We start from the raw sequence: 25,066 nt of genomic DNA on the forward strand, positions 1-25,066 counted from the left end.
GGGCATGGCTATTTATACCAATGTGAAGCAAGGCTAAAATTTGGTTTGGAACTTGCTTAGGGCAATCCGTTGTTAAGATGGTACTTTCTACCCAACACAGTACATTTCGGTCACCATTTTGCAAGTACCCAAGTGATAGAAAGATTCAGCTTCTGAATGACAATACAAAAAGACTAGCAATGTAGTACAATGTTTCGCTAATCGATCCAACTCGCTGTGAGAAGTTGTGCTGGCTCTAGGTCCCTACTAAAGATGAACAAAAGAAAGAAAGAGAAAGAGAGGGAGAGACGGAGGGAGAGCGAGAGAGAGTGGGAAGGAAAGAAAGAAACTGAGAAGAGAAACAAAATATACTTCAAGCTTTAGTTGACTACAAATCAAAGTCATTACAATAACTTAGAAACATGTTTTAAGAAGCAGCATACATACATATAAAAAATATGAGTTAAAGCTTTTCAGAACTTGGTTTCATGCATTAGCTATAGGGGCCCATTGTGAAATCAAAGATAAAAATAGCATTTGGTCTGAGAGGTCACGTCTTTGTTCTTACACCTATCGAACACTGTGAGCACATGAGGAAACATCTAATATCTCGTAATGCCTTGTTTAAATACACCTACATCAAAGTAGGCTGCAACTACACCCAAAACTGAAGACGTTGCTGAGTTCCTTGCATGGCCTAATGAATAAGTACAGCAAACTTAACAATGGTTTCCCGTCTGAAAAATCATTTAAAGAAAAGCCCGCACAAAGTAACTACCTCCCACTTTTGTTTTTCCACTGTTTTGCTTAATAAATGCCTTAGAAGGAGCTAACAAAGATTCACATGGAATTAGAAATTCAGTCTCTTTGTTGTTGTTTTACCGGTGGTAAGCATTCTAGAGCCAAGAATATTCATCATCTTTTGATATTTTGTTCACAATAAATAGCAACAACTAACTATAAAATAAATCAGAAAAACGAATGCGACAAAATGAGGGGTAGGCGTAAAACATACTTCTGTGCATACGCCACACACCATGAAAATGCACACACACTACAGAAAACAACTTCTCAGAAGGGCCAGCAGCAAGAGGGCTCAGAAGCCGGAAATTTGATAATCTGCTCCCCAAATATCAGTAAACAGAAAGACAAAGTGCTGCTGCTTAACATTTCAACTAAAGAAGAACGCTTAGAAGCAACATGTCTGAGGGATAAGCATCACTTACAGGAGGACGAGAGAGTGGATCAGCAAACACCATTTTGTAAATTAACTCCCAGCGCGTGGTGCCTGTACAGCTACCCACAGTCCCTACGTACATACCCACTCACATACATACCCAATTCGCCCACATCCTTTCCCGTGTAAACAGGACAGACTGCTCTGTCTGTTTGGTTTTTAACTCTCGCCCTCAAATAATTTAAAACAAGACTGAACAAAATGAAAAAATAAATGTAAACATTAGGGAGGCCGTTGGAATTTTGATTCTAAGAGTTATCAGTCAGTTCCCCACCGAGACACGACCATGCATTGCAGTAAGGAAATCAAATTATAAAGTGATTTTATGAAACAATTTTCAAAGAGGGATAGAAAAAAAAAAAAAAGGTTCTCAACCTACTAGGTGTAAATTAGCTTTAAACAATACTATTTTAGCAAGCACTACCACTGGTGAGCACAAACTCAGTAACTGTTCCCACAATGACACGGTTTAAATAAACTGGGACCCATACATGAACATTAATCACCCACATGGCAATGTGCACAAGAGAAAAAGAACATTTCTTTAAAAATATATATATTATATTAATCAAGAATTTTATTATCATATTAAATTGTTATTCTTAGAAAAGCTGAAGGAAGTGAATGGTTCTCTACACATTTTTATCTCCTATTAACTCATTTGATGGTCCCTGAATTGTATTTTTTTCTCATTTACAGTTTTTCATATTTTGTTTGATAAGAATTCTTACCTTAAAAAGTTATAAAAATTCGTTGTTTTTTTGCTACTGATTAATCCAAAAGAATATAAGCATCTGAGTCCCAGAGAATGTCAAAATGCCTTGCTACCAAAAAGGATATTAAAATAACAGAAACATCAAAGGCATGACATCAGATATTCTACAGCTTTTCACACAGGCATTAGGAACGCTTATTTCCTGAAGTTCCTTTGGTTGTATCCCAGATTCAAGGATGTGCACGTCTATGTATGGAGCCTTTATGGAAAAGCAGTGAAGACACTATTACACAACATTGTACTGAAGATGCCCACTCGATGGGTTCGAGATGCTTCTGTCCAGTTTACAGCAATCCTTCACTGAAAAGGGCCTTTCATCCTCTCTTCATGAGGTGGGACGGAGCCTTTTTTGATGAAATGTGCACAGCAGTTGTGTTCGCTTCAATACCTGGGAGGGGCTCTTCACGGGGTGGAGGAAGCGTGGTACTTCACAAATGCGATGGCCGCCAGCTCCTTGCAAAACTCTTCTAGCACGATCACGCCCTCCAGCAAGGTGATGTGATCCACCCTGGGAGGGACAAGCGGGCAACACGTCAATCAAGATAGCTGCAGGAGGTCAGTTTGGGTGGAATTTTTATAGCATAAAAAAAAAAAGTGAAACACTGACTTACATAGGGCCTTCCGGTTCCAAACCAAGTAATCGCTTTCTGACTAGTAGAAGCTTGGGAGTAAAGTCTTGAATACGCTGGATTCTAACCATAAGGTCTCCGACGACCTGCATCACAGAGACAAAAGGAACTCGGTTCCTAAAAACAGCTGCATAGGGATTTTCAGGATAAAAAACATGCCCCAGTTCCTTTCACTAAATGAAGAATGTCGCCTTTCACTATTTGCGTAACCATCTTTGACAGAAGACTCATATCTATTCCTTAAAATATAGACGTGTTATATATATATATATATATATATATATATATATACACACACACACATATACATATATATGTATATGTATATATATATAATTTTAAAAAATTAATTTTTCTTTTTTTCTTCATATTTTCTAGTGAAATAACTACTTCTACACAATAGATATATTTTCCTCTATGTGACACAGATTACATGCAATGATACTAAGTTGTGAATTGGAGAGGCTTATTAATCCTAAAGGACATATAACAAAACTGATCACTCACCCTGACAATGACAGAGAAGAGAGATCGGCAGCCAGAAGCAAGGTTCACATAGGGATCCAAAAGGTATTCGTGTATGTGTGGATGAGGGAAGAGAGACAGTCTAGACAGCACCGAGGTCACTTGTAAATTTACATCGTATGGCTAGGGAGAGGTGAGAAACAAAGACACATTTTACGTTATTCATCACGTCCATCCCGGAGCACTTACTTTACCATTCTGTCTTTCAAGAGAGGAAAATCGACCATTTTACTCCTCCCTCCTCCACCTGCTCTTCTACAGCGGAAACACCTGTAACTAAACTAGTTCTCACCACCTTAGTCAAAGTGCATATAATACATCCTAAACATTTATGCATGTAATGTTCAGAAAAAACAAACACACAACAGGGTCAGAATGTCTCTGTTTTACCCAGGTTGTTTTATTACCTGATCAAGAATTCTTCCCATTCTGTCAAATAAAACTTTCAAAAAATGACCTTCAAAGAAAGTGGCTTCTAAATTGCACTTTTCCAAGGCTTTTGGAGAGCCAGGCCACTCCCATCTTAAGCAGATAGCACAGTAGTCCCGGAACTAGGGAGAAAGCATTTAGATCATTAACCCAAAACAAACTGAGAAGAAATAGGAACAATTTCAAAATTCATGAGAATGCGGGGGGCGGAGGCCTGGGTGAGGGTGTGACAGGACAGTGTCAGAGACCCCTGTGCGTGGGGGACAGTGGTGGAGAGGAAAAGAGGAGAATAAGCCTGTGGAATGGAAGTAAGGGCGGCGGTGGCAGGTAGAATCATTTAAAGGTCACCTTTGGATTAGCGGGGGATAGGAAGTGGGGGATATACAATGTCAGGTACGGGAAGAAAGGAAAGAAGGGAAGAAAGTGGGAGGGGGAAGGGAAGAGAGGGAAAGAGAAAGAGGGGGCATTAAAGCAATCTTGAAACAGAGACGGTGAAATGGAAGGTGAGGTCACTTGCAGGAAGCGCTAGCAGTGAGAGTGGAGGTCAGGCCTTGCAGAGGAAGGGAAACCTGGAGAAATGACGTGGGCGATGCGACAAGCTGTGTGAGTGCATTCTCGTTGGGTTTCATTTCAAAAAGCCAGTTACTGGACTCACCTGCCTGTGGGCATCTCGGAGGTAGGTGTCATAGCCGGTGCCCTCAACATGGTAAGATGACTTCGCTTCATCCGGCACCAGACAGAGAAAGCTTCAATGGAAAAGCTATAATCAGTGACATGATACGCTCACAATACCTTTACATGTATTAAAATACCTAGAACAGCTTCAGTTTAAACAAGTATTAATGCAAGTGGAGACTTGAAAAATAAAATGGTATGTTCTTAATCAGCCTTACTGATTAAATACACTTCCATTAAAGCTTTTATTCAAAAATTACTCATTCCTCTTAAAGAAGGAAGCCTAAAATTACTTTTTTTTTTTTTTTTTACATTACAGCACACTGACAGATTGCCATGCTATTGTTAATCTCGGGAAACTGGCCTTCAAGTAAGTGAATTTAAGATTTGTATGCATTCTGATTTTATATCTCGAGCGACATGCAGTTTTCTCTAGTCATCTGGCAGAACCAGGAGTATCAGTAATAGCACTGCAAAGGAAGAAAAAGCAGGAAATTGCCACAGAAAGGGCACTTAAAAAAAAAAAAAAGTAAAACCACAGACTAAAAAAAGAAATGACCTTATGCTTAGGAATAATATCTAATAAGTACAGTTTGTCAAACTGGAGATTCTCAATGTTGTTGCACTTGGAAATTACTTAAAATTATTTACATACAAAAAGTAAGGTCCTTAGAAGGTCAGTTTCACCAAGGTCACGTGTGTTTATTTCTGTATTAAGCAGAGCCTTTCTCTTTTGCTATTGATAGTTGCTCTGAGGCTCTCACTGGCTACCTAAACGTGACAAAAGGCTCACATAATCGTTAGGTTAAACAAGGGAAGACTGAGTTCATACTATATCTCTGTAACAATCTAAGGGCAGAGCTATTATTTGTTATAAAAACAAGTAAAAGAAACAACCAGTCGCTCTGCCGACTCAGTGGCTGAGCATCGACCTCTGAAACAGGAGGGCATGGTTTGATTCCTGGTCAGGGCACAAGCCTGAGCTGCGGACTCGATCCCTAGTAGGGGGTGTGCAGGAGGCAGCCTATTAATGATTCTCTCTCATCATTGATGTGTCTATCTCTCTCTCTTCCTCTCCCTTCCTCTCTGAAATCAATAAGAATATATTTAGAGGAAAAAAAGAGAGAGATGCAAGTTAAATGTATATAGCAACTCACCTATTCACAATTTTATGGACTTCAGTCTTCCCGTCATTTTTGGGGTGGTCTGGAGTAGCAGGCGGTGAAGAACTAAGCCACTCTTGGTTTGACAAAGTGTTATCTGGTGAAATGTCAGTAAATAATGGATCTTCTTCCAGATCTCTAAGTTTAATTTAATGACGCATAAGAAAACATTTTATTATATTTTCTAAACCAAAAGATTCTCTGCTGTGCTCTTAGAAATAATTTTATTCTTACATAATTTTGTTTAAAAAATTAAGAAATAATGTATTGATATTTTATAGAGGAATTAACATTTTATACTAACATCATACTCAAGAAGATAGTAGTTGTGTTAGATTTAATGAATAGATAATGCCACTTATAATTTAAAGGAACAGTAATATTAAGATATCTAAGATTTATTTTTTTGAAACTTGCAAAACTGTTAGAGGTTTTTTTTGTGAATAAGGGAAATAAGAGGAAAGAGAAAATTATGATTCTACATGAACTGCTAAACTCACAGAGCTGGCTGGAAACTTACACTGCTCCTGCTATCTGTCCGTTCTCTACCACATCCTTATCTTCTGGACACACGGGTTTATATTCTGTATAATTTCTTTCTTCAAGATTTCTTAGGACCAGGTTGTAAAGAATGTGCTCATTGGGTTTTTGTAAAAGATGTTCAAACATCCTTAGTGTCATTATGCTTATCTGAAACCGAAAACGATAAGGCTAATTGAAAAATGTCTTTCAATAAAGTCTTCTTGCCATCTTATAAGTCTAGGTGTCAATTTTTAAAGCCACATTAAAAAAGAGGCTGTATTTAACACGTCACAAGTATATTAAAATCAGTATTTCAAAGACTCCAAGTCAAATTCTAAACCCTTGCATAGCTCACCTCATCAGATATGTGATCACAATGTTCAATTAACCTGTGTCTTAAAGGATGTCTGTTCATTTCTGCCAGAGTTTCTGGCTCCCTCTGTTCCCCAAGGATAAAAAACACCATTTCTTGAAGCAAAACGTTGGAGGTGACTTGCCGAACAATGCGATGAAGCAAAGCAGTCGACGTCAGGATACCCATCTCGGAACTGGCATAACAAACAGGTAATTAGGGGGCAAAAATAACATGAACACAGCAGTTTTATTTAAGTAAAGAGACTACTCACGTTTGCATTAACTGAGGTTCCATAACACCAATAAAAAATCTTTCGTGAATGGCTTTGGCAAGAGCAACAGCAGTAGTCTAGAATATAGTACGAGCATCAATATCAAAGAGAGATTAATTTGTAACATCAATAAATCACTCTCCACCCTCTGTCTGAATTAATGTGGGAAATAAACTTGCCTCGATTAGATGCTAGTTATTAAGTTCTTTACATTGTACCTAAATTTCCGACAAGCAGGATAAAAATATTGTCCTAATAACCTCATGGTAGTAACATCTCCCGAAGAGGAGAAAGGAAGGGAGGCCAATGCTGTCTTAATACTTAAAGAAATATACAGGCAGAACTGGCATTTTAATTCATTCTCTTATACATATGCACTTCTCTCGTTCATTTGGTTTTATTTATTTTACTAACTATGCTATCCTAGGACAATTACAATATATTTGGGGATATTAACTGAGAATTCGAATTTCAGTTAATAGATAGTTACATTTTTAAAGGACCAGTAAACAACAGAAACATCCCAACCTTTTGTGCTTCCTTTATGAGTTGATCACAATAATCAAACCAGGAAAGAAATGAAATTAAGGCTCGTTTTCCCGGAAATGCCGACGCATCTTCTTTATGACTATACGAGTCCAAACTGTGGGGCACAGAAGAAACGCGAAGTCATCCAAAAGCATTAATGCGGCTTAGGGCATGTGGGAGCATGAAGGCACGTGAGTGAACTTACACAGGATGATGTGTCTACACAGGCAATGCAGCATGACTACCGGATGAGGGTTTTATAAAAGAAAGCCGAAGATTAGAGAAAACCTCTTAAATAGAAGTTGTAACTAATTTTCACTAATTATGTGGGAAGAGAGGGACTAAAGCAGAATGGAGCTGCAGGAGAAAAACCATTATCAGCTCCTCAGACTTCTGCCAGGAACTTGACCAAGTAACAGGAATGAAGAGTGGGAGAATCTCGGCGCTGGGAGAGGGAAAAAGGAAGGTGATGGAGGATCTGCACAAGGAAATGGCTGGCCTGCTTCTCTTCCTGCCTTAACATGTAAGACAGAGGAGTTAACAAGTGGGTCTGACCGACAGATGTCGGCAGGATACAGGGTGGAAAAAAACAAGTAAAAACCAAGAAGGATCAAAAATATACAGAAAAACAGTAACAGGTTATTATGTCAAAATATTATCCTGCTTGCCCAGCTGGCGTGGCTCAGTGGTTGAGCATTGACCCATGAACCAGGAGGTCGCCAGTTCGATTCCTGGTCAGGGCACATGCCCGGGTTACGGGCTGGATCTCCAGTGTGGGGCGTGCAGGAGGCAGCCGATCGATGATTCTCTCTCATCACTGATGTTTCTATCTTCTCTCTCCCGCTCCCTTCCTCTCTGAAGTCAATAAAAATATATTTTAAAAAAATATCCTGCTTATAGATGGTGGGATTATGGGTGATTTTATTTACGCTGCTTTATACTTTTTAATAACATAAATGTTCCACAATAATCATAGTTTCCTATGATAATCAAGGGGGAGCCCTAAAAGATGGGCAGAAGGGGTGAGAGAACGAGGTAGGAGGAGAGATCCTATATAAGGAGGCCATGAACCACACAGGACTGCCCCAGGGCCCGCGGAACTTATTCATAAAAAAGATTACCTTATTTTTAGGATCTTTTAAAAACAGATAAAGTTATTGAACTTATTGTAATTAAGGTCTTGATTGATCACTGTAATGGACAGAGGCAAAGTAGCTTCCCTCTAACAGCTGGACTATTCCCATACCCATTTATTTCCACTAATTAACAACCAATTCAAAACAAGCCTCACGAAATAATCCCATTTAATGCTCACTAGCAATATTACCTTTTTCAAAATGAAAGACTCCTATTATTGCCCAGTGGAAATGGGTTTGAAAGTAGAGGTGTGAGAAGTCACTTTTATGGAAACACAAGTGGTGGTTCTTACCCCCAGTTGATTGCTTCCACGGTTTCAATATCTAAGGGGTCCACCGACGGAGGGAGGGCCTTGTACAGGGCGGCGAGCCTGTCGGTCAGGAGTTCGCACAGGCAGGTGCTCTGCGTGAGGCACTTGGCAGCCTTGGGCTCGGGCAAACTCGCTAACAACATGAGGCCCTCGCAGGCCTTCACGGCTATCCGGCCATCCTGCGGGGGGGAAAGCACAGCCCCTTTCAATTCCCAAATTAGATATCCGATGAGTAGTCTGAAAAAAATTTAACTTTAAAGGATTTAATGCTTTACTCTCAAATAAGAAAAGATTTTTTTTTCTATTTTAAGTGCATATAACTGTGATCACATCAGGAGGGAAAGTTATAGAGACAAGGACGACTCACAGGGCTTCTGGTAAGATTTAACAAAGAATTCACGAGGTTGTAATCCTGGTTTGGGCGGACGACTGTGGCCTCCGGCAGCGAAGCGACACTGAGGTTGTCCAGGCTCGTGGACAGGTCGTCCGTCTGAGGAGGCGGCTCATCGTCTAACTCTGTCTGCTCTGTCCTGCCAGCGCCAGGCAGCTCCTCCGGCCGACAGGCCTGTCCCGTGTCTGTGGACAAGGTATCTGGGCCTTTTAACGTGTCTTCTGCAGTGACAGTGGCTGCTCCTTTGGAAGCCAACGATTTCAACTTATTCTGAAAAGGAGTATAGGTGTTGTAAGCGTCACATCAAAAGCCTTCTAAAACAGGTATCATGCCTGAATGGATTTTTCTATCATTAACATTCAGTGTCTAGCCAGCAGAGCAACGGATAGAAGTGTTTTGATAAATGAACACGCTCAGACTTCAACAAAATGTGTTTCAGGTATTTTAAACCTTGCAGAGGCATTTCGGATACACTTTACACTCTCTACAACAAGCATGTCAAACTCAAAGGCTAACAGGGGCCAAATAAACAAGGTTTAAGTTTATGTGGGCCGCAAAAAATCAAAAGCTTCAATTTTCATAGAAACATAGGTTTATTTTGATAGAGACATGCTGAATACAAAGGGCTGAAATAAATGAGTCATCATTAACATAAAATAACAGAACATTTTAATAAAAATTATTATCTTTTCTTGAACATTAACTTACCAGACACTGAATAACTGCACAAATTAATAAGCGTAACTCACATAAGCCTAATTTTCTTGTTCTCCGAAAGCGAAATATTTCCTGTTGCGCACACCAAACAAGTCAGTACAAGACTAATGACGTGGCAATCAGCTGCTAAAATATTCGCTACTAGTATCAGTGGAGAGAAATGGTGCGCCTGCGTGTAAGGCACATAAGGGAAATGAATGCAACACATAGTAATCAGTCATTAGCGAACGTTGTAGTTCGTTATTAATAATTATGTATAACAGGATATTGTAAAAATTAAGTTACGAAATTTTTATTAAGACATTCTTATGTACCGTTATATTGACTGGGCTGCAAAAATATTCGTTGTGGGCCACATGCGGCCTGAGGGCCACAAGTTTGACATGCTTGCTTTACAAAATGTTTCATTGGCCATAAGCAGTGAACAGTGTTAGTGATGTCTATTTGACTGCTACTGTATCTGAATATTAGTCTTACCTTCGTCGCCAGCCTATAAACTCCTTTAGGCAAAGACAGTTTCTAGCTCATTTACCATAGGCATTTAACCCACAATAGATGCATATGTTAGATGGTATAAATTGAATATAGGTTAGATTTCAGGGGGACGTGCTTAAGAACTGCAAAGTACTTTTGTGACTGTCTATACTTACTGATAATAAAGCTGTGTTTCTCTAAAGATTCCTTCATTCAACCCGTGTTAATTAAACAGTCCTTATGCATTGTGCCAGGTACTAAACAGAGAAGCTGTGGGGACCCAAAGATGAATAGAACAGAGCCCTGGTCCTCAAGGAGCTGACTGACCAGCAGGAGATAGTGAAATGCATAGAAAAACGCTAACACAGGCATGCTTTGAAGAGTGATGAGGATACTGTACCTCCAGAAAAAAATTAACCAAATAGGGATCTTCCTTCAGTTTTGCACACACAATACAGAGAAACTGAATTTCTTCATTTTCCGTTGGTGTTGCAAGGACTTCACCACAGAGTCGAATTAATTTCTGTCAACAATTTTTTCAAAAATGTTTAAAGTTAGTTTATTTTTCACAAGTATGTACATAGGCATCCATATACCTTATGGATATTTAAAGTTTTCAAACAATGCAAACAGCTTGCATTATTCAGAAAGGACACTATTTACAATCACCGACATCAAAATAAGTTTTCTAGTAATAAATTTTTCAAATGCATTAACCCCCCAAAAATGAATGAGGTATATGAAAAACTCCTGGAGATGTCAGAGAAATATAATAAAGACATGAAGTAGATTTAACACCATGTCATACATAAAGCCCAAGTACTTGCTAATTTGCCTGTAATTTTTAGGGTAACTTCCTGTATTATTTGTACTCTTAGAAAAATCATATACAGTTACTTCTCTACCCAGAGCAATCAAACCAAATCACTCTGTGTGGGGGGCACACCCACCTGCACGGGCCTGTGCACGTTGATGTGCGGAAGCAGCGGCTGCTTGATTCTGCCCAGGAGTTTGGTGTAGAAGCCCAGCACCTGCTGTTTCATTCCTGGAGGACACTGAGCACGAGAGGAGAGAAAAGCACAGACAATGCAAACACGCTTACTCAGATGCTTATAATACAGGAGAGACAATGAGTTCGAACGTAGCCCAACCTCAGTCAGTGCAATTAGCCAGGATAAAATCCTCAATTATTAATGCCTGGTACCCTGGAAATAAAATGACATCTGGGACTAGAATATAGCATATGGGACCGGAGGCTGATGTAATTATAGACAGCATGGTGACAATACGCTGTTGAGATCCGAGGGTGACGTCAGCCTGTTTTTATTGTAAATGCTAAGGTAACAAGAAACAATTATACTTACCTCCTTGGCAAAGTTAAGCCAGAATGTTGTTACTTACGCTAATGGCAGGAAATCAATAACTATCCATCATATAAATGCAGGAGTAAATAAAGCCTAACACATGGATGTAAATAAAAGGATTCCTATGGTATACATTTCTGTGATCTAGGCCAGTGGTCGGCAAACTGCGGCTCGCGAGCCGCGGTTTGCCGCTCTGTTGACTAATGAGTTTGCCGACCACTGCCTTAGGGAAAAACACTTAAAAAACATTTTAATAATGTACTAATGTCTTTAACCTGAAGTCAAAACTTCTGGGTAAGGGTAATGCCTTACGCAGCGGTCGGCAACTCATTAGTCAACAGAGCCGCAGTTTGCCGACCACTGATCTAGGCCAACAACACTGTTTTAAATTAGTTGCAAAGTTATTTAAATTATTATTGTAGGCAATTAATATTTAAAAAAAAGTTTTTATAACGTGACAGTTGTTTTAAATATTTGCTTAAAAGTAGGTAAACATGATTACTCACATTGTGAATTAAGAGAGTATGAATTAATGTTATATGTTCTACAATTAACCTGCTTATACTGCCTCAAAACTAAAATACAGTCACAAAATGTGTAGCATTTCCAAAGCATCATCACAGACATGCTATCCAGAAATAGTATAAATTAGGTTAAGCACAATATTTTTTAAGATAGCAAATACCTTGCATTATTCAGATAAACCACTACTAATTACAATTACCTATATCAAAATATATTTAGTAGTACAACTACTAAAATTTACTCAAAAATCAATCAATATTTATTCAACTTGGACATCGACAGAACAGAACCACAGATTTTTAGAGTTGAGGCTGTTTGATATCACTTCCTTGTTTTGACAGCAGAGGAAGATTAGCCAGCAAGACTTGCTGAAGGTTGCCATATATTAGTGACAAAGCCAGGCCTCCTGACCTGAACCCCAAGTTCTTCCCCTGCCCTCACTATCTCTATAAGTTATTTGCAAGTTTTGAAGCACAGAATATTATTTATAGAAGGCCAGCTTCACAAAGATTTCTCAAGACTCGTTAGGCCTACAAACTTGAATGGTCTCCACTTACTAGGAGAGTTAATGTCAGAATAAGCAGTGACATTCTCTTTCAGGATTATGAAACAGAATTCCTACTTCTGTTTTTATATAATTCCTAATCTTTGTAACCCAACTTCCACCGGGTTCCTTCTCACTTCCTTTGTTTCTGAGCACATGTGCTTGAGTTTATTTGCATGAACGTTTACACTGGGATTCTAGGCTGCCTAACTACCAAGTGTTGTCTAGAGCATTTGGGAGTTTTGCTGTCTCTATGGAAAGTCATGTTCATATAGCACGCACGGTTTTCATTTTTTGTACAACACTGACTTAAGCCCTGCCATGCTTACTGCATGCCTCTATAATTAAATTTAGTACTTGGCAGCTTCTTTATCTCTAAGACGTGAATACATGTATTACGTGCCTAAGGACATGATGTGGATTAGAAACTTACATCAGCTTTCCCTAAGGTATATAATGTTTCCAGGATCTTGTGATGAAGCAAGTATTCCATACATGGCCCCGTCTCTCCAGATTCTCGTTCCTTTTCTTCTTGTACCAATATATCTAACATCTGTTCCAGATGAGATGGAATATTTGTATCTGTCACTGGGGCTTTGTCATCTAAACGATAAAAAACGTTCGTCAAACAACCCAACATTTTTAAACTGTGGTTTTAAACTAAATACTTTACTGAATATTAAACTGCATATTTTAAACTGCAATTTTAAACTAAAATACTCTTTATATTTCCCTATCCCTATTCAAACAGAAAAATCTGAACTACACGCTTAAATGAGGTTTATATTCATAGTACAATTATCTTTGCCAGAATTTAGATGATGCTTTTACCATTTTTTTAAAATTGATTTTTAGAGAGAGAGAAACATTGATATGAAACATCAGTCAGTTGCTTCCTGCACGCTGGGGATGGAACCAAATTCTGGGCACCTGCCCTGACTGGGAATCAAACCCACACCTTTTGGTGTACGAGATAACACTCAAACCAACTAAGCCACACAGGCTAGGCGCTTTGCCCTCTTATTAGAAAACTGAATCAGCCCAGCCAATGTGGCCAAATGGTTGAGCGTTGACTCATAAACCAGGAGGTCAAGGTTCGATTCCTGGTCATGCCCAGGTTATGGGCTCGATCCCCAGTAGGGGATAAGCAGGAGGCAGCCTATCGATGATTCTTTCTCATCACTGATGTTTCTATCTCTTTGACTTTGGGAATAGCTGTCTGTTAATAAGAAGAAGGCCAGAAATTGTTAAAAGGGCTTTTTTGGTCTCCTCATGTTTTCATAGATGGAGATGAATTAGGGGCATTAGGTGTCTGACTTCCCAGTGCTAAGAAGTAATTCAGTGGCAATCAAAACAGAACCTGTCCTCTCTACATTTTCTAGGTTATTAAGCTTAATTTCAAGGCCAACCTGTTTCTATATAAAGATACTTAAAATTCAGACCATCTAACTGGCTAATTGGAAAAAAAATTTTTTTAATTACAAGTACATACAAAATTTTTATGTTTACATGCATTTTCCCTGATCATGTTCCCATTTTCCCCCAAATGGCTCTTATTTCTAAATTATTATGCATGAAAACTAACTTATAGAATATACAGAATGGGGCAAAAGTAGGTGTACAGTTGTTCATATGGAAAATAAAATAATAAATGGTACAAGAATAAACTGTGTTTCATGGATTCACAACTGTAAGCCTACTTTTGCCTCACCCTGTGTACAGTCTGATTTTTATTCACTGCACAAATATAAAGGTGTTTTTTTTTTCTTTTAAGACACACCCCCATAACCCTATCAACTTGCCAAATCAACTATCATTTTTTTCATGTTTCCTTTCGGTGAAATGACATGTGCCCAATCTGCATATCCACTAGTGTTTACCTATCATTCCTCAGGGGGGCCCACAGTGCCATGGAGCAATGCTACTGTACTCCCCTACTTCAGAAGTTGCCAAACTTTATCCACAGGGCAGATCCAGCCTGGCCCTCTATTTGGATGAATAAAGTTGTATGAGAACAAGGGAATGTTTTCTATTTTACACATTACAATGGCTAGTTTGCATTACAACAACAGAACTGAGTAGTTACAAAGAGACCAAATGGCCTCCATCTGGCCCTTTACAGGAAAAGTTTGCCCAGCTTTGACCTAACTGTTCATGTTTCCCCACATTCACTCTGCATATTCAGAGAAAAACGGAAACCAGAAGGTAACTTCTGAAGACTCCCCACATCACGTCTACCTGCTTCCTGCACTTACACCCAGATGTTCTGCTTTCTACCTTATTTTCATGGAGAAACTGTCCACAACCTATTTAGCGCTAGGCCTCTGCTTGGGCACTAGGCACTAGGTCCCCCCCCGCCCCCCACCCCTTGCCCACTTAGGGACATTGCTCAGAAATGATCTCATCTGACCACTATACTCACCTTTCCCTCCCTCCTAGATCATTCCCACTGAATTAGACATTGCATACTTTCTACCCTAAAGTTTCCTCCTTTGACACTACACCTCCTCCAGCTGCTGCTTCATTTCTCAGCTCCCCTTTACACCAGCCCTCCCCAGTAGCACAACCTCTTGGTTTCCTTTGCTATTGTTCTCATCTTCCTAATCCCTAGACATCGAGCCCAAGGGACCTCTCTCCCATCTAGCCTTACTCCCTGGATAAGCTCATCTAGTCTCAGGACTCTCAATTTCTTATCCCTCCTTTAGTTAGATCTCTACCCTGAATGCCTATTTCCAGTTGTCTACTTGACACAGCCAACTACATAGATCATGAGCATCTCACACTTAATATGTTGAAATTTCTTTCAAACCTGCTCCTCCTGCAGTCTCCTCATTCTCTATTTTTCCAGTTTATCTACTTAAACCAAAACTTTGGAGATATCCTCGCCTTTTATTCTCTCATGCCCAATATCCAATTCTTCAAAACACCCAGAATACGATCACTTCTTTTCACCTTCCACCCTGGTCTAAGCCACCATCACCTCTCAAAGCACTGCAAGAGTCCCCCAACTCAAAGCACTGCAAGAGTCCCCCAACTGTTCTCCCGCGGGCGTCACCTCTGCATCCCTTCAATCTACATTTTCATAGAAGCCAAAGTGACCCAGTCACCTCTGCTCAAAACGCTCTATGGCTGCCCACCTGAGAGTACCAGCCAAAGCCCTCGGGGTGGCTTACAAAGTCTTGTGGGAATCCCCACCCTCCAGCAGTGATGTCATAGCCTACAATTTCCTCCTCCTTCTCTCTAGCCACATGGGCTTCCTCATAGTTCCAGGAACTGTCCACCACGCAAGCGCAGGCTGCCTGTTCCAGCCTCAGGGTCTGTGCACTCCTCCTCTTCCTGCAACTTCTTCCCCCTGAGCCCCCCACCCCCACCCCTCAACCCCAACTTGCTTCCTCTCTCCCTCAGACTTCAGCTCAGACCTGGCCTGGGGCAATGAGGCTTTCTGTGACCAACCATGGCCATCTTCCAACCCCCAGCACACACTTCTGTTTCCTCAGCCTGCTTCATGTTCTCTTTAACACTTTCCATCTGACGCACTGTATGTATCCATCTGCTTGTTGTTTGCTTCCCCCCAATCAATATATTAATTTCGCTATGGGTTTTGTCTTTTTGATGGTTCTATCCCCCAGTGCCTGGAAAAATGCCTCCACAGAGTAGGTGCTCACTAGGTGTGTTTTTTAAACGAATCTAAAAGAGGAATTAAAAGTAAATTGCTTATAAATTTACTTCAGAGGTTTTAAGACCAAAATTATAGCCCTTCTCCAAACCTACAAGTATTTCAAATGTGTGTATTTTAAATATAAAATAATTAAAGACGAATCTGAAATACATTTTCGTATTCCACACATTTTTCTGTGTAATCAGCATTAGCATTGTTTCTTACCCGAAGTCTCTATGTAGTAATGGGTAATTGCCTTCCAGTGATAAACGAAATCTTCTTGTAAAGGAAGAGAGGGTGCTAGCTGCACAAACACACATACAAAAGACCACAGTTAAGAAAGTGGCATTCAAGTTCCCCACAAAATACAATTCTGTATTTGTCTACTAATCATGCAAAAGCAACATACAAATAAGGGGTGAGCTTTTACTTGCTCCCATTTGCCAGATATCAAAGAGAAGCAAAATGAGTCAAATCCAAGAAGGTGAAAATGATTTCTTAAGAAAGAGGACACACATTTATCAACATTATTATTAAACTACAGGATTATTTTGTTCCCTTCCCCTGAAACTAGTAACTGCATACGACTTCAAAAGTAACAGTGTTCAGTGAACGCACACATTATTCTATTACTCAAGTATCAGTAAAACGCCCTTATCAGTCGCGGGGATCTTTGTACCTAGGACTTTGACATGCAAAACAGTAAAAGGCTGCTATATAATTAGTGACACATCACCACTACTACGACATATACCAAAGTCAACCCATAATCAGATTACAACTGTTCCCCACTCTCAGTGGCAGACAGATGTACATCTTTTCTTTTTTAGGCCTAGAATAGGCAGGGCATATTTTCAGCAAAATAACTATGTGAACAAGACACGATCTATTTAAAGTCCACAAAGTCAAAAATGTTTTACATTTTAGCTTTGAAATTTACTTCAGAGGTTTTAAGACCAAAATGATAGCCCTTCTCCAAACCTACAAGTATTTCAAATGCGTGTTAAATGGACAGAAAAGACTTGGTGGCTCTGGCCAGGTTTACTCACTGGCTGAGCATTGGCCTGCGGACCGAAGGGTCATGGGTTCGATTTCCGGTGAAGGGCACATATTTCAGTTGCAGGTTTGATCTCTGTCCCTGGTGAGGGCGCATGTGGGAGGGAACCAGTTGATGTGTGTCTCTCACATTAATGTTTTTCTCTCTCCTCCCCTTCTCCCTCCCTTCTACTCTCTCACTAAAGATCAATGGAAAAATATCCTCAGGTGAGGAGTAACCAAAAAGAAAAGACTTGGTGCACCTTCAACAACATTTTCCTTTGGGGGAGGCGGGGCGGGGGGGGGGGGGGAACAGAGAGAGAGAGAGAGAGAGAGAGAGAGAGGGCCCTCTTTAGTATCATCAACAAGTTTTTACCAGAAAGTACAGCGTTGGCCCAGCTCACTTAAGAACAAATAGGTTTCTATTCTGGTAACCTTACTCTGCAGGGTAATCATCCAATTTCATGTACTTCATCTAGACAGACGACCTAAGAGGTCATGTTACTCCTGCCCTTTTACGTGTTCCCTTTTGATTTCTTGGTGTCCCCAGCAGAGAACTCAAAGTTCAAACCCTGTGAAAACAACTTCCAAACTATTGGGCAATTACAAACTCTGGTTTCAATCCAGAAGGTGACACGGTTTCGATCCAGAAGGTGAAATGTATTTAGGGAGAAACAGGGCCTGAGAAGGGCTCAGCCATCATCACCATCTTAATGCTGCTGGCTCTCCCATGCTTGCCCATTCCCACCCTATACGTGCCCATTCTCACCTTCTGAATAATACTGGGTTAAGACAACATAAGTATTCGTCTCATTTTCAAATAGAATTTTATGAAAAAATTTTAAACAGTCTAAGATCTTTAACAAAGGAGTTAAAACCTTTGGGAGCACTATACTTCAAGAACATGGAGAGAGAAATTACTTGTGGGAGGTTGAGGGGAAAAATAGAAAAATAAGAATGAAGGTGTTAATTTGGAAAAACAATCTTCCTGAAATTTCTAGATTAAAAAGAAATCTGTTTTAATCAGCTGCTTGTTTTGTGAATCTTTTTCAAAACATAAAATTTCTCTTGTTTTTTTTAGAGCCTTTTTTTTTTTCTTTTTTTTACTATACCAGCTTTACATATAGTTAAGTGTATTAACAATTGGACAAACCCAAATGAAATTTGGCATTTCAAGAAATGTACTTCATTTCTTAAGTGTAAGTGTGTGATTTGTTAAATTTTGCTGCGGGAGCCTCCTGAGTATATAAGATCACAGCATCCTTGTTCCAAATTATGTTACCCGTGGGACTTAACTCTATTTCCAGGGTAAATCACTAAATCCGAGGCCTACAGCATCTGTGTCAGGACCTTTGTAATTACAGACAAATTCAAAGGATGATGTCCTTGCTTACTTATCAAACATCCCTCTTCTAGGAGTTTAATTTAAAGAAAAAATACTATTTAAGCAGCTGGCAAAAGTTCTAAATTGCTGATAACTTAGTAACAATCTAGTTCAAACATGAATAAATTTCCTTATTTATGTAAAACTTCCTAGTGAACTTGCCTCTTCCATTACTAATTCCCACATGCAAATTACCTGCTTTATCATTGCATAAAAACATTTATGATCTGGGTAAAAAATAAAAAGGGAAGAGATGTGTGAATCAGCATGAGGGGATTCTAATTTGAGTTAACTTGAACAATACAGAGATTAAGTTTTTGAAAATTCATGCAATCCATGTCTCAAACAGAAACTGACCTAAGTGCCTGACTTACCCGCAGCTTTCTCTGGGAAATCTTGCCAGGCCTCCTGCCCAGGATATAGTCTTTTCCACCCAAGCTGTGGAACCCCCTACCATCTGCCCTGTCTCTCCTAGTCCTCACCCCATATCTTTAATGGTTGAAGTATCCATCTTCTCCACTAGATTGTAAACTCTACGAAGGCTGGGAATGGGTCATCTTTTTCATCGCTGAGTCCCATTTCCAACTCAGTGATGGCATTTAGTAACCATTCGATGACATCTATTGAGTGAATAAATGAATGACACAGCAGTTGCCACGTTTAATAAGTAGTTATGTGCCAGGCGGTGTGCTACAGAGTTTGCACTTACTGTGTAGTGGTCTTAAAATTTCACAATAAAAGCCTCCTTTTCCCAAACAAACTCCTCTTAAGACCCAAAGCCAGTTAACTGACTTGCCCAAGGAAACACTGCTTGTACGAGAAACCCAGCCTTCAAAATGCCTACCACACAGAGGATCTTCTACACCGATAATCCACACGAGAACTAGTGTCCTCAATGCCACATCTGCATGCTGTCGCACGTGTATCATGAACGCTCCATGCCCAGATCTTTTCAAATGCTTCTTCTTTACCCCAGCTTCTCTAATGCCCTTCCTCTCGTCTCTGCCTCCCAAGTCCAGTTCAAGCCTCATGTCCTCCAGAAAGCCTTTCCCAACTACTCCAATCCTAAGTGCCCGCTCCCTTCCTCCCCTGGAACTCACTGGCTGAACAGCCATCCAAATAATAATAATAATCTACCTAATAAAAGAGTAACATGCTAATTGACCGTACCTTCGCTATGCCCACCAGCCAATCAGGAGTATGCAAATTAACCCAACAAAGATGGTGAGTTAATTTGCATACGTGGGCACCGAGCGGCTGGGGGCAGGGCGGGACGCCTGCATCGTCGCTGTGACCATGCAGGCTTTCCACACCACCCCCAGCAGCTCCAGGCCTCTGAGCAGCATGGGAAGGCTGAAAGGCGGCTCCGGGCTGGAGTGGAAAGGTGGTGCCGGCAGCCAGGGAAAGGAAGGCCCATTCTGGCACAAATCTTCGTGCATCGGGCTTCTAGTAATAATAATAATAATAATAATAATAATAATAATGGTTAACATTTGCTGAGCACTTACTATGTGCCAGGTACTGCACTAAGCACTTCAGGTACATGATCTCATTTAACTTTTCACCACAATTCTAAGAGATAGGGACTGGAACCCTGTTCTGTCTGGCTTTAAGGGCTAAGCCACACTCTTGTGCTTATACTTTAACTGCATATGTATTTGTTTTGTCTCCCAAATGAGACTGTAAACATTGTGGGCAAGGACAAGGGCACATCTGTGCCTCTTACGCTGGGCCGTGCTTTCACGGGGCACTCATTAAACACTTGCTGAATGACCCAAAAGCGAAGTTAGAAATCACTTGTTGGGAAAGAATACACTTCAGAAAACACGACGTATGTTTGACTTGAGGTTTTCATTCCCAGGGCAGAGTCGTTTTTTAAAGAAATAGCTGGTCCCCCAAAATCAAGATTAACTCTTAACTGTAATTTCAAATTAATGAAAGATGACTTCAATTGAATTAACTCGTTAAAACGAATAAGACTTTCTTCCCTCACTGCCCTTTCTCCTCTTGGAATAAGTCTGCCCTCAAAGGATGGAACTGGCTGGAAGTTAAAAGATACCAGTCCCTGGCAGATTACCCAGCACAGACTAGGCCCTCAACAAATACTGACTTGTACTAATTGGAAGGTATTTTATTTATTGCCCTTTGGAGAATTTGTACTGAAATGATCCAGGCTGATTTCAGAACAAGAGAGGCCTGATTTCAGATTTGTGACATGGGACAACTAACAAAACAGATTCATTTCATAACTCTTACTGGCCAACCTTTTCTATACTGGAGGGAGACGGACATTTCTGAAAGGAAAGGCAAGAATGACAAGTCTTGTTTTTGATCAAGGTGTGAATTTCTCTCCTAAACTCAAATCGCAGTCTATCAGCTTAATAACACATTTTCAAATACTAACCTTTGAAAATATCTTTTTTTTTTCTTGTAAGTAGTTAACAGGAAGTGAAGAGAAATCATTATATCTACCTTTAAATCTCACTTAAATGATTAAGTATCTGGTCACCCCTAAAAAAATTAAAAACCACTTGAAGGCTGATCCAACGGGATAAAGAAACCTAAGTGTAATAACACCAAGTGGGAAAACATTAGTCATGTGATGGCAGGCTGAAAAAAAAGGTCGTGTCCGAGTTTGCATGCAGGATTAGCTCTGTCCTCGGTCGTGACAGAGCTCATACAATCCTGATAATTATATTAATTGTAATACTGTATCAGAAAGCACTAATTGAGCATACCAATTAAAAGGAATACCGAGAAAAGCTAATGAAAAGAAGTGAGGAACAGTACGATGAGCTTACAGAAAACCATGATGAGCAAATAACTGGGACGTAATGAATGGAAACCAATCTTGGGCTAGGAAAAAGTATTCCTCCAGCACCACACAGGCGGCTTATTTATCATGAGACATGAGTTCATTCCCAAGAGATAGGTTAGAAGAAGAAAAATAGTGTGTCAACATTTGTTCATGAGCTTTCACCTCCTATCCAGGTAACCTGGGAGTGTGGCAGCTGAAAACATCAGCTCTAAGCCAATGAAAACGATGTTCGTAAATTCAACGTGGTAGTTCTGAGGTGAACATAATCCACTCTCTCTCCCTAACCTCAGCAAAGCAGAGAACCTGGATATTACAGAACCAGCGTCAGACGATCTACATGGATAATTTGGTAGATGCTAACATACACAATTATGAAAAGATAATGAGGCCCGAAAACACAGGCCTCAGGGACAAAACCAGTCTTTACTGGGAGAGCATGAAAGCCATTTTTTTTCTAAGTACTGATTTCTATAAATATGAGCCTGAGAGGTAAAGGATGTGAATAATGTACTACATTTTAATCCCAATGCTCTCAATATTAAACTGTATTCAATGTTGAAAAGTAAGTGATTGTTGTTAAGGAATAATGTAAAATGTAAATGTCACTGTTTTTTTTCTTTTTACAAATTTTAGTCTAATTCTTTTAACATAAAGACGCTGCAGACTGACTGTGTGTAAGAAAGGACAAATAAACGTCTCAGAGTCTAAGACGGTCCCCTCCCCCATGTGTCACACTGCTCTTCATTCATGAACACTTCCTTTCTTGATTTGCTACACACGTTTTCCCAAGAACCTGTAGTCAAGCTAAAATGATCCAAAAACATTTCCCACCCGTCACTTAAAATAACTGTACCAAAGTTTGTTTCCATGACCGAGTTTTTAAAATCTATGTTATTTTTATTACCTGGCAATAAAAACTGTCCTACTGTCATTGTTTTTGTTTAAAATAGAGCTGTGTGTCCTTTAATGTGCTCTATCGCCCAATGTGAACACAGAAAGGAGAATGACATTTTAAAAACCAGCGAAGTAACAGTCCCTTCATAGGATGCACTTTCCCACTCGGGCAGTTCTCCCAGAGTCCAGAAAAGCAACTCCAGGAAAGCAACTAGGCCCCTCGGTATCCCAACAGCCGCAAGACACGCTTCGTTCCTTCTCCAGTGCTGGCCTGCGAGGACATGTGAACATGTGAACAGTGCGTGTCTACGCGGGGGTCTCAGATCCTCAGAGGCGAGCACAATGGCAGGATGAACGCAGGGCGTCCAGGAAGAGGAGGCAGGAGAGGAAACAGATGGCGGGGCTCGGGCTGCGAACCCCGCTCCAAGCCCCTCCAAGCTCCTCGGTGTCACAACAATCACTCCGTCCCCGGCCAGGCCTGCGCGCACACAGCTGGTGGGCGATGGCACCGGGTGGGGTGGGCTGCGTCCTCGCCAGGGTCGCCCCAAGGTAGGCGCGCACCTTCCTGCTCCCCCGCCCCTCCAAAACAAAACAAAACAAACCCAAACCGAGCCGTGTGGGGCCGTTTCTTTTGTCTGGCTCAAGGCCAACGACTTTCTGCCGGAGAAGCTAACGGTCACGGCACCGGGGGCGCTCCCGGTGGCCCCGCCAGGTGCTCCCCGGCTCCCCGTCCCCATCAGGGAATCGGAGACACCCCCGCCCCGGCGGCAGGGCCGGTCCTCCCGGGCACCCCAGACCACCCCGCTGGTGAGGGCACGAGCCCCCGCCGGGCCCGGCAGGACGGGAATCCCCGGAGGGGACCTGCTCCGAGCCAGGCCCGAGGCCCCGGCGAGCCGGCAGCGCCGGCCCCGGCCTCGCCCTCCGGGAGCCGGGCCGCTGGGCACCGGGCGCGGGCAGGGAGCTAGGCCGCCCGCCGGCCTGTGTGCGCCCGCCGCGGCCTTACCGCCTCCACGGCGTGCTGCAGGATGGAGGTGAACTTGGAGAACATCCTGTCCCGGGACTGCAGCAGCCGCTCCCGGGACGACCTGGAGAGCTCCTCGATCCGCCGCCGCCGGCCCTGCTGCGGCTGCCGGGGCCGCTCCAGAGTGAAGGCCGGTGCGGGCGCGGAGGCCGAGCGGAAGCCGGGAGGCGGCGGGCGCCCAGGTGCGCGGGCGGCGGGCGGCGGGCGGGCGGCGCTGGGACGTGGCGCGGGGAGGGCGGTCCGCGCGATCGGGCCCGCGACGCTCCGGCGGCGGCGGCGGCGGCTCCGGTGGGGACACGGTGGCAGCCGGCTCGGTTCCTTCCGCCCGCCGTGCCCGGCGCGGCCTGCAGGGGGCGCCGGCGCGGCCTGGGGAGCGGGGCCAGGCCTGCCCCGCAGGGCGCCGGGGCGTGGAGAGGCCGCGGCCGGGGTGGGAGCCGGGCCCCGCGCAGCCACCGCCCGCCCCGGCTTCCGGGCGCCTCGGACCCACTCGTTCCTCAGTGTCTAGCACTCAGCCAGCCTCTCAGTGGTGTTGCGGGTGGAAGTCACACGCCGATTTTGTAGGGAAGCGTGGCCATTTACGCATGTGGTAGACTGGGTTCGTCTTTTAAGGGTAGATTTGGAAGAACGGTATGAAAAAGCACAGCATTCTTAAGACAAAGCGCACCCTGGATTTAAATGCTAGAAACGAGAACAAATCAGCTGACACTGATGAAATGGTTTTGCAAACTGTAAAATATATTCCTATGACTAATTATTCAACATTAAAATAGGAAGCCCCGCCCAGCCTGCAAGGCTCAGTGGTTGAGGTTCGACCTTATGAACTAGGAGGTCACAGGGTACATGCCCGGGTCGCGGGCTCAATCCCCAGTGTGAGCAATGAGCCCCTCTCATCATTGATGTTTCTATCTCTCTCTCCTGCCTTCCTCTCTGAAATCAATTTAAAAAAATGTATTTAAATAAATAAATAAGAAATAAGAAGCCCCAAACAGACCAATGGTAAGATGGGTCAGTTAATCTGTTTCCTGTGTTCTGCTTGGGCGCAATGAATTCAGCACAGCATTTTCTGTTCCGTTTATCGGATGACACTGGACAGAATCGGAAGGGATTCTAGGAAATGGCACGGCACAGATACGTGGAGCTACAATGTAAGCAACCGGACAGAGGCTTCTTTTTTTATTTATTTATTTATTTATTTATTTATTTATTAATTTTTATTTTTTCAAATTTTTTATTAAGGTATTATATGTGTACATATCTTACCATTGCCCCCCCCCCCATCCCACTCCCATACCTGCCCTCACCCCCCAATGTTTTGCATCCGTTGGTTACTCTTATATGCATGCATACAAGTCCTTCAGTTGATCTCTTATTTCCCCCACCTCTCCCTAACCTTACCGCTGTAATTAGACACTCTGTTTGATGCTTTACTGCCGGGACAGAGGCTTCTTAAAATGCTGTGCAACAGTGCGCCTCCGCCAAGCCTTGGAGAAACACAGTTCCGGCTGCTGAAATTTAGGGCGGGTGGATACCAATGATGAAAATGTTCATATCCTGGAGAACTTTGTGTTTGTTTTTGCTAGTGTTGGTATTTTATCAAAAGGACCATTAGGTTCTTGATAAGATGATGAGGGTGGAGTAGGTTTTGCACAGCCAGTGATGAAAATATGTCTTGGCCGTTGTACCGAGAAAGGCAGAAAAGGTAGCCG

General features: G+C 41.8%; 1 protein-coding gene across 1 annotated transcript; it reads right to left on the minus strand.

Annotated features, from left to right (window-relative positions):
• Window positions 1-1,773: 1,773 nt before the first annotated feature.
• FHIP2A (FHF complex subunit HOOK interacting protein 2A) lies at window positions 1,774-23,686 on the minus strand. Its single transcript, XM_080687354.1, has 17 exons — window positions 23,343-23,686; window positions 16,434-16,512; window positions 12,984-13,153; window positions 11,068-11,172; window positions 10,518-10,640; window positions 8,903-9,196; window positions 8,518-8,714; window positions 7,089-7,203; window positions 6,561-6,637; window positions 6,290-6,482; window positions 5,933-6,102; window positions 5,407-5,550; window positions 4,230-4,320; window positions 3,553-3,696; window positions 3,128-3,268; window positions 2,603-2,706; window positions 1,774-2,499 (listed from the first exon to the last, which is right to left on the minus strand). The coding sequence occupies exons 1-17, from the start codon at window positions 23,385-23,387 to the stop codon at window positions 2,394-2,396; spliced, it is 2,298 nt and encodes a 765-aa protein (XP_080543480.1). The 5' UTR covers window positions 23,388-23,686; the 3' UTR covers window positions 1,774-2,393.
• Between the last annotated feature and the right edge of the window lie 1,380 nt (window positions 23,687-25,066).

This window comes from Plecotus auritus, assembly GCF_963455305.1.
Source record: "Plecotus auritus genome assembly, chromosome: 9".
NCBI classification, from domain to species: Eukaryota; Metazoa; Chordata; class Mammalia; order Chiroptera; family Vespertilionidae; genus Plecotus; species Plecotus auritus.

Excerpts from the sequence above, each read along its gene's own strand:
- FHIP2A (XM_080687354.1), bottom strand. The coding sequence starts at position 23,387 with ATGTTCTCCAAGTTCACCTCCATCCTGCAGCACGCCGTGGAGGCG. Across the intron at positions 6,103-6,289 it reads GTGATCACATATCTGATGAG|ATAAGCATAATGACACTAAG; the intron begins GTGAGCTATGCA and ends TTTCGGTTTCAG. Across the intron at positions 2,500-2,602 it reads TTGGAACCGGAAGGCCCTAT|GGTGGATCACATCACCTTGC; the intron begins GTAAGTCAGTGT and ends TGTCCCTCCCAG.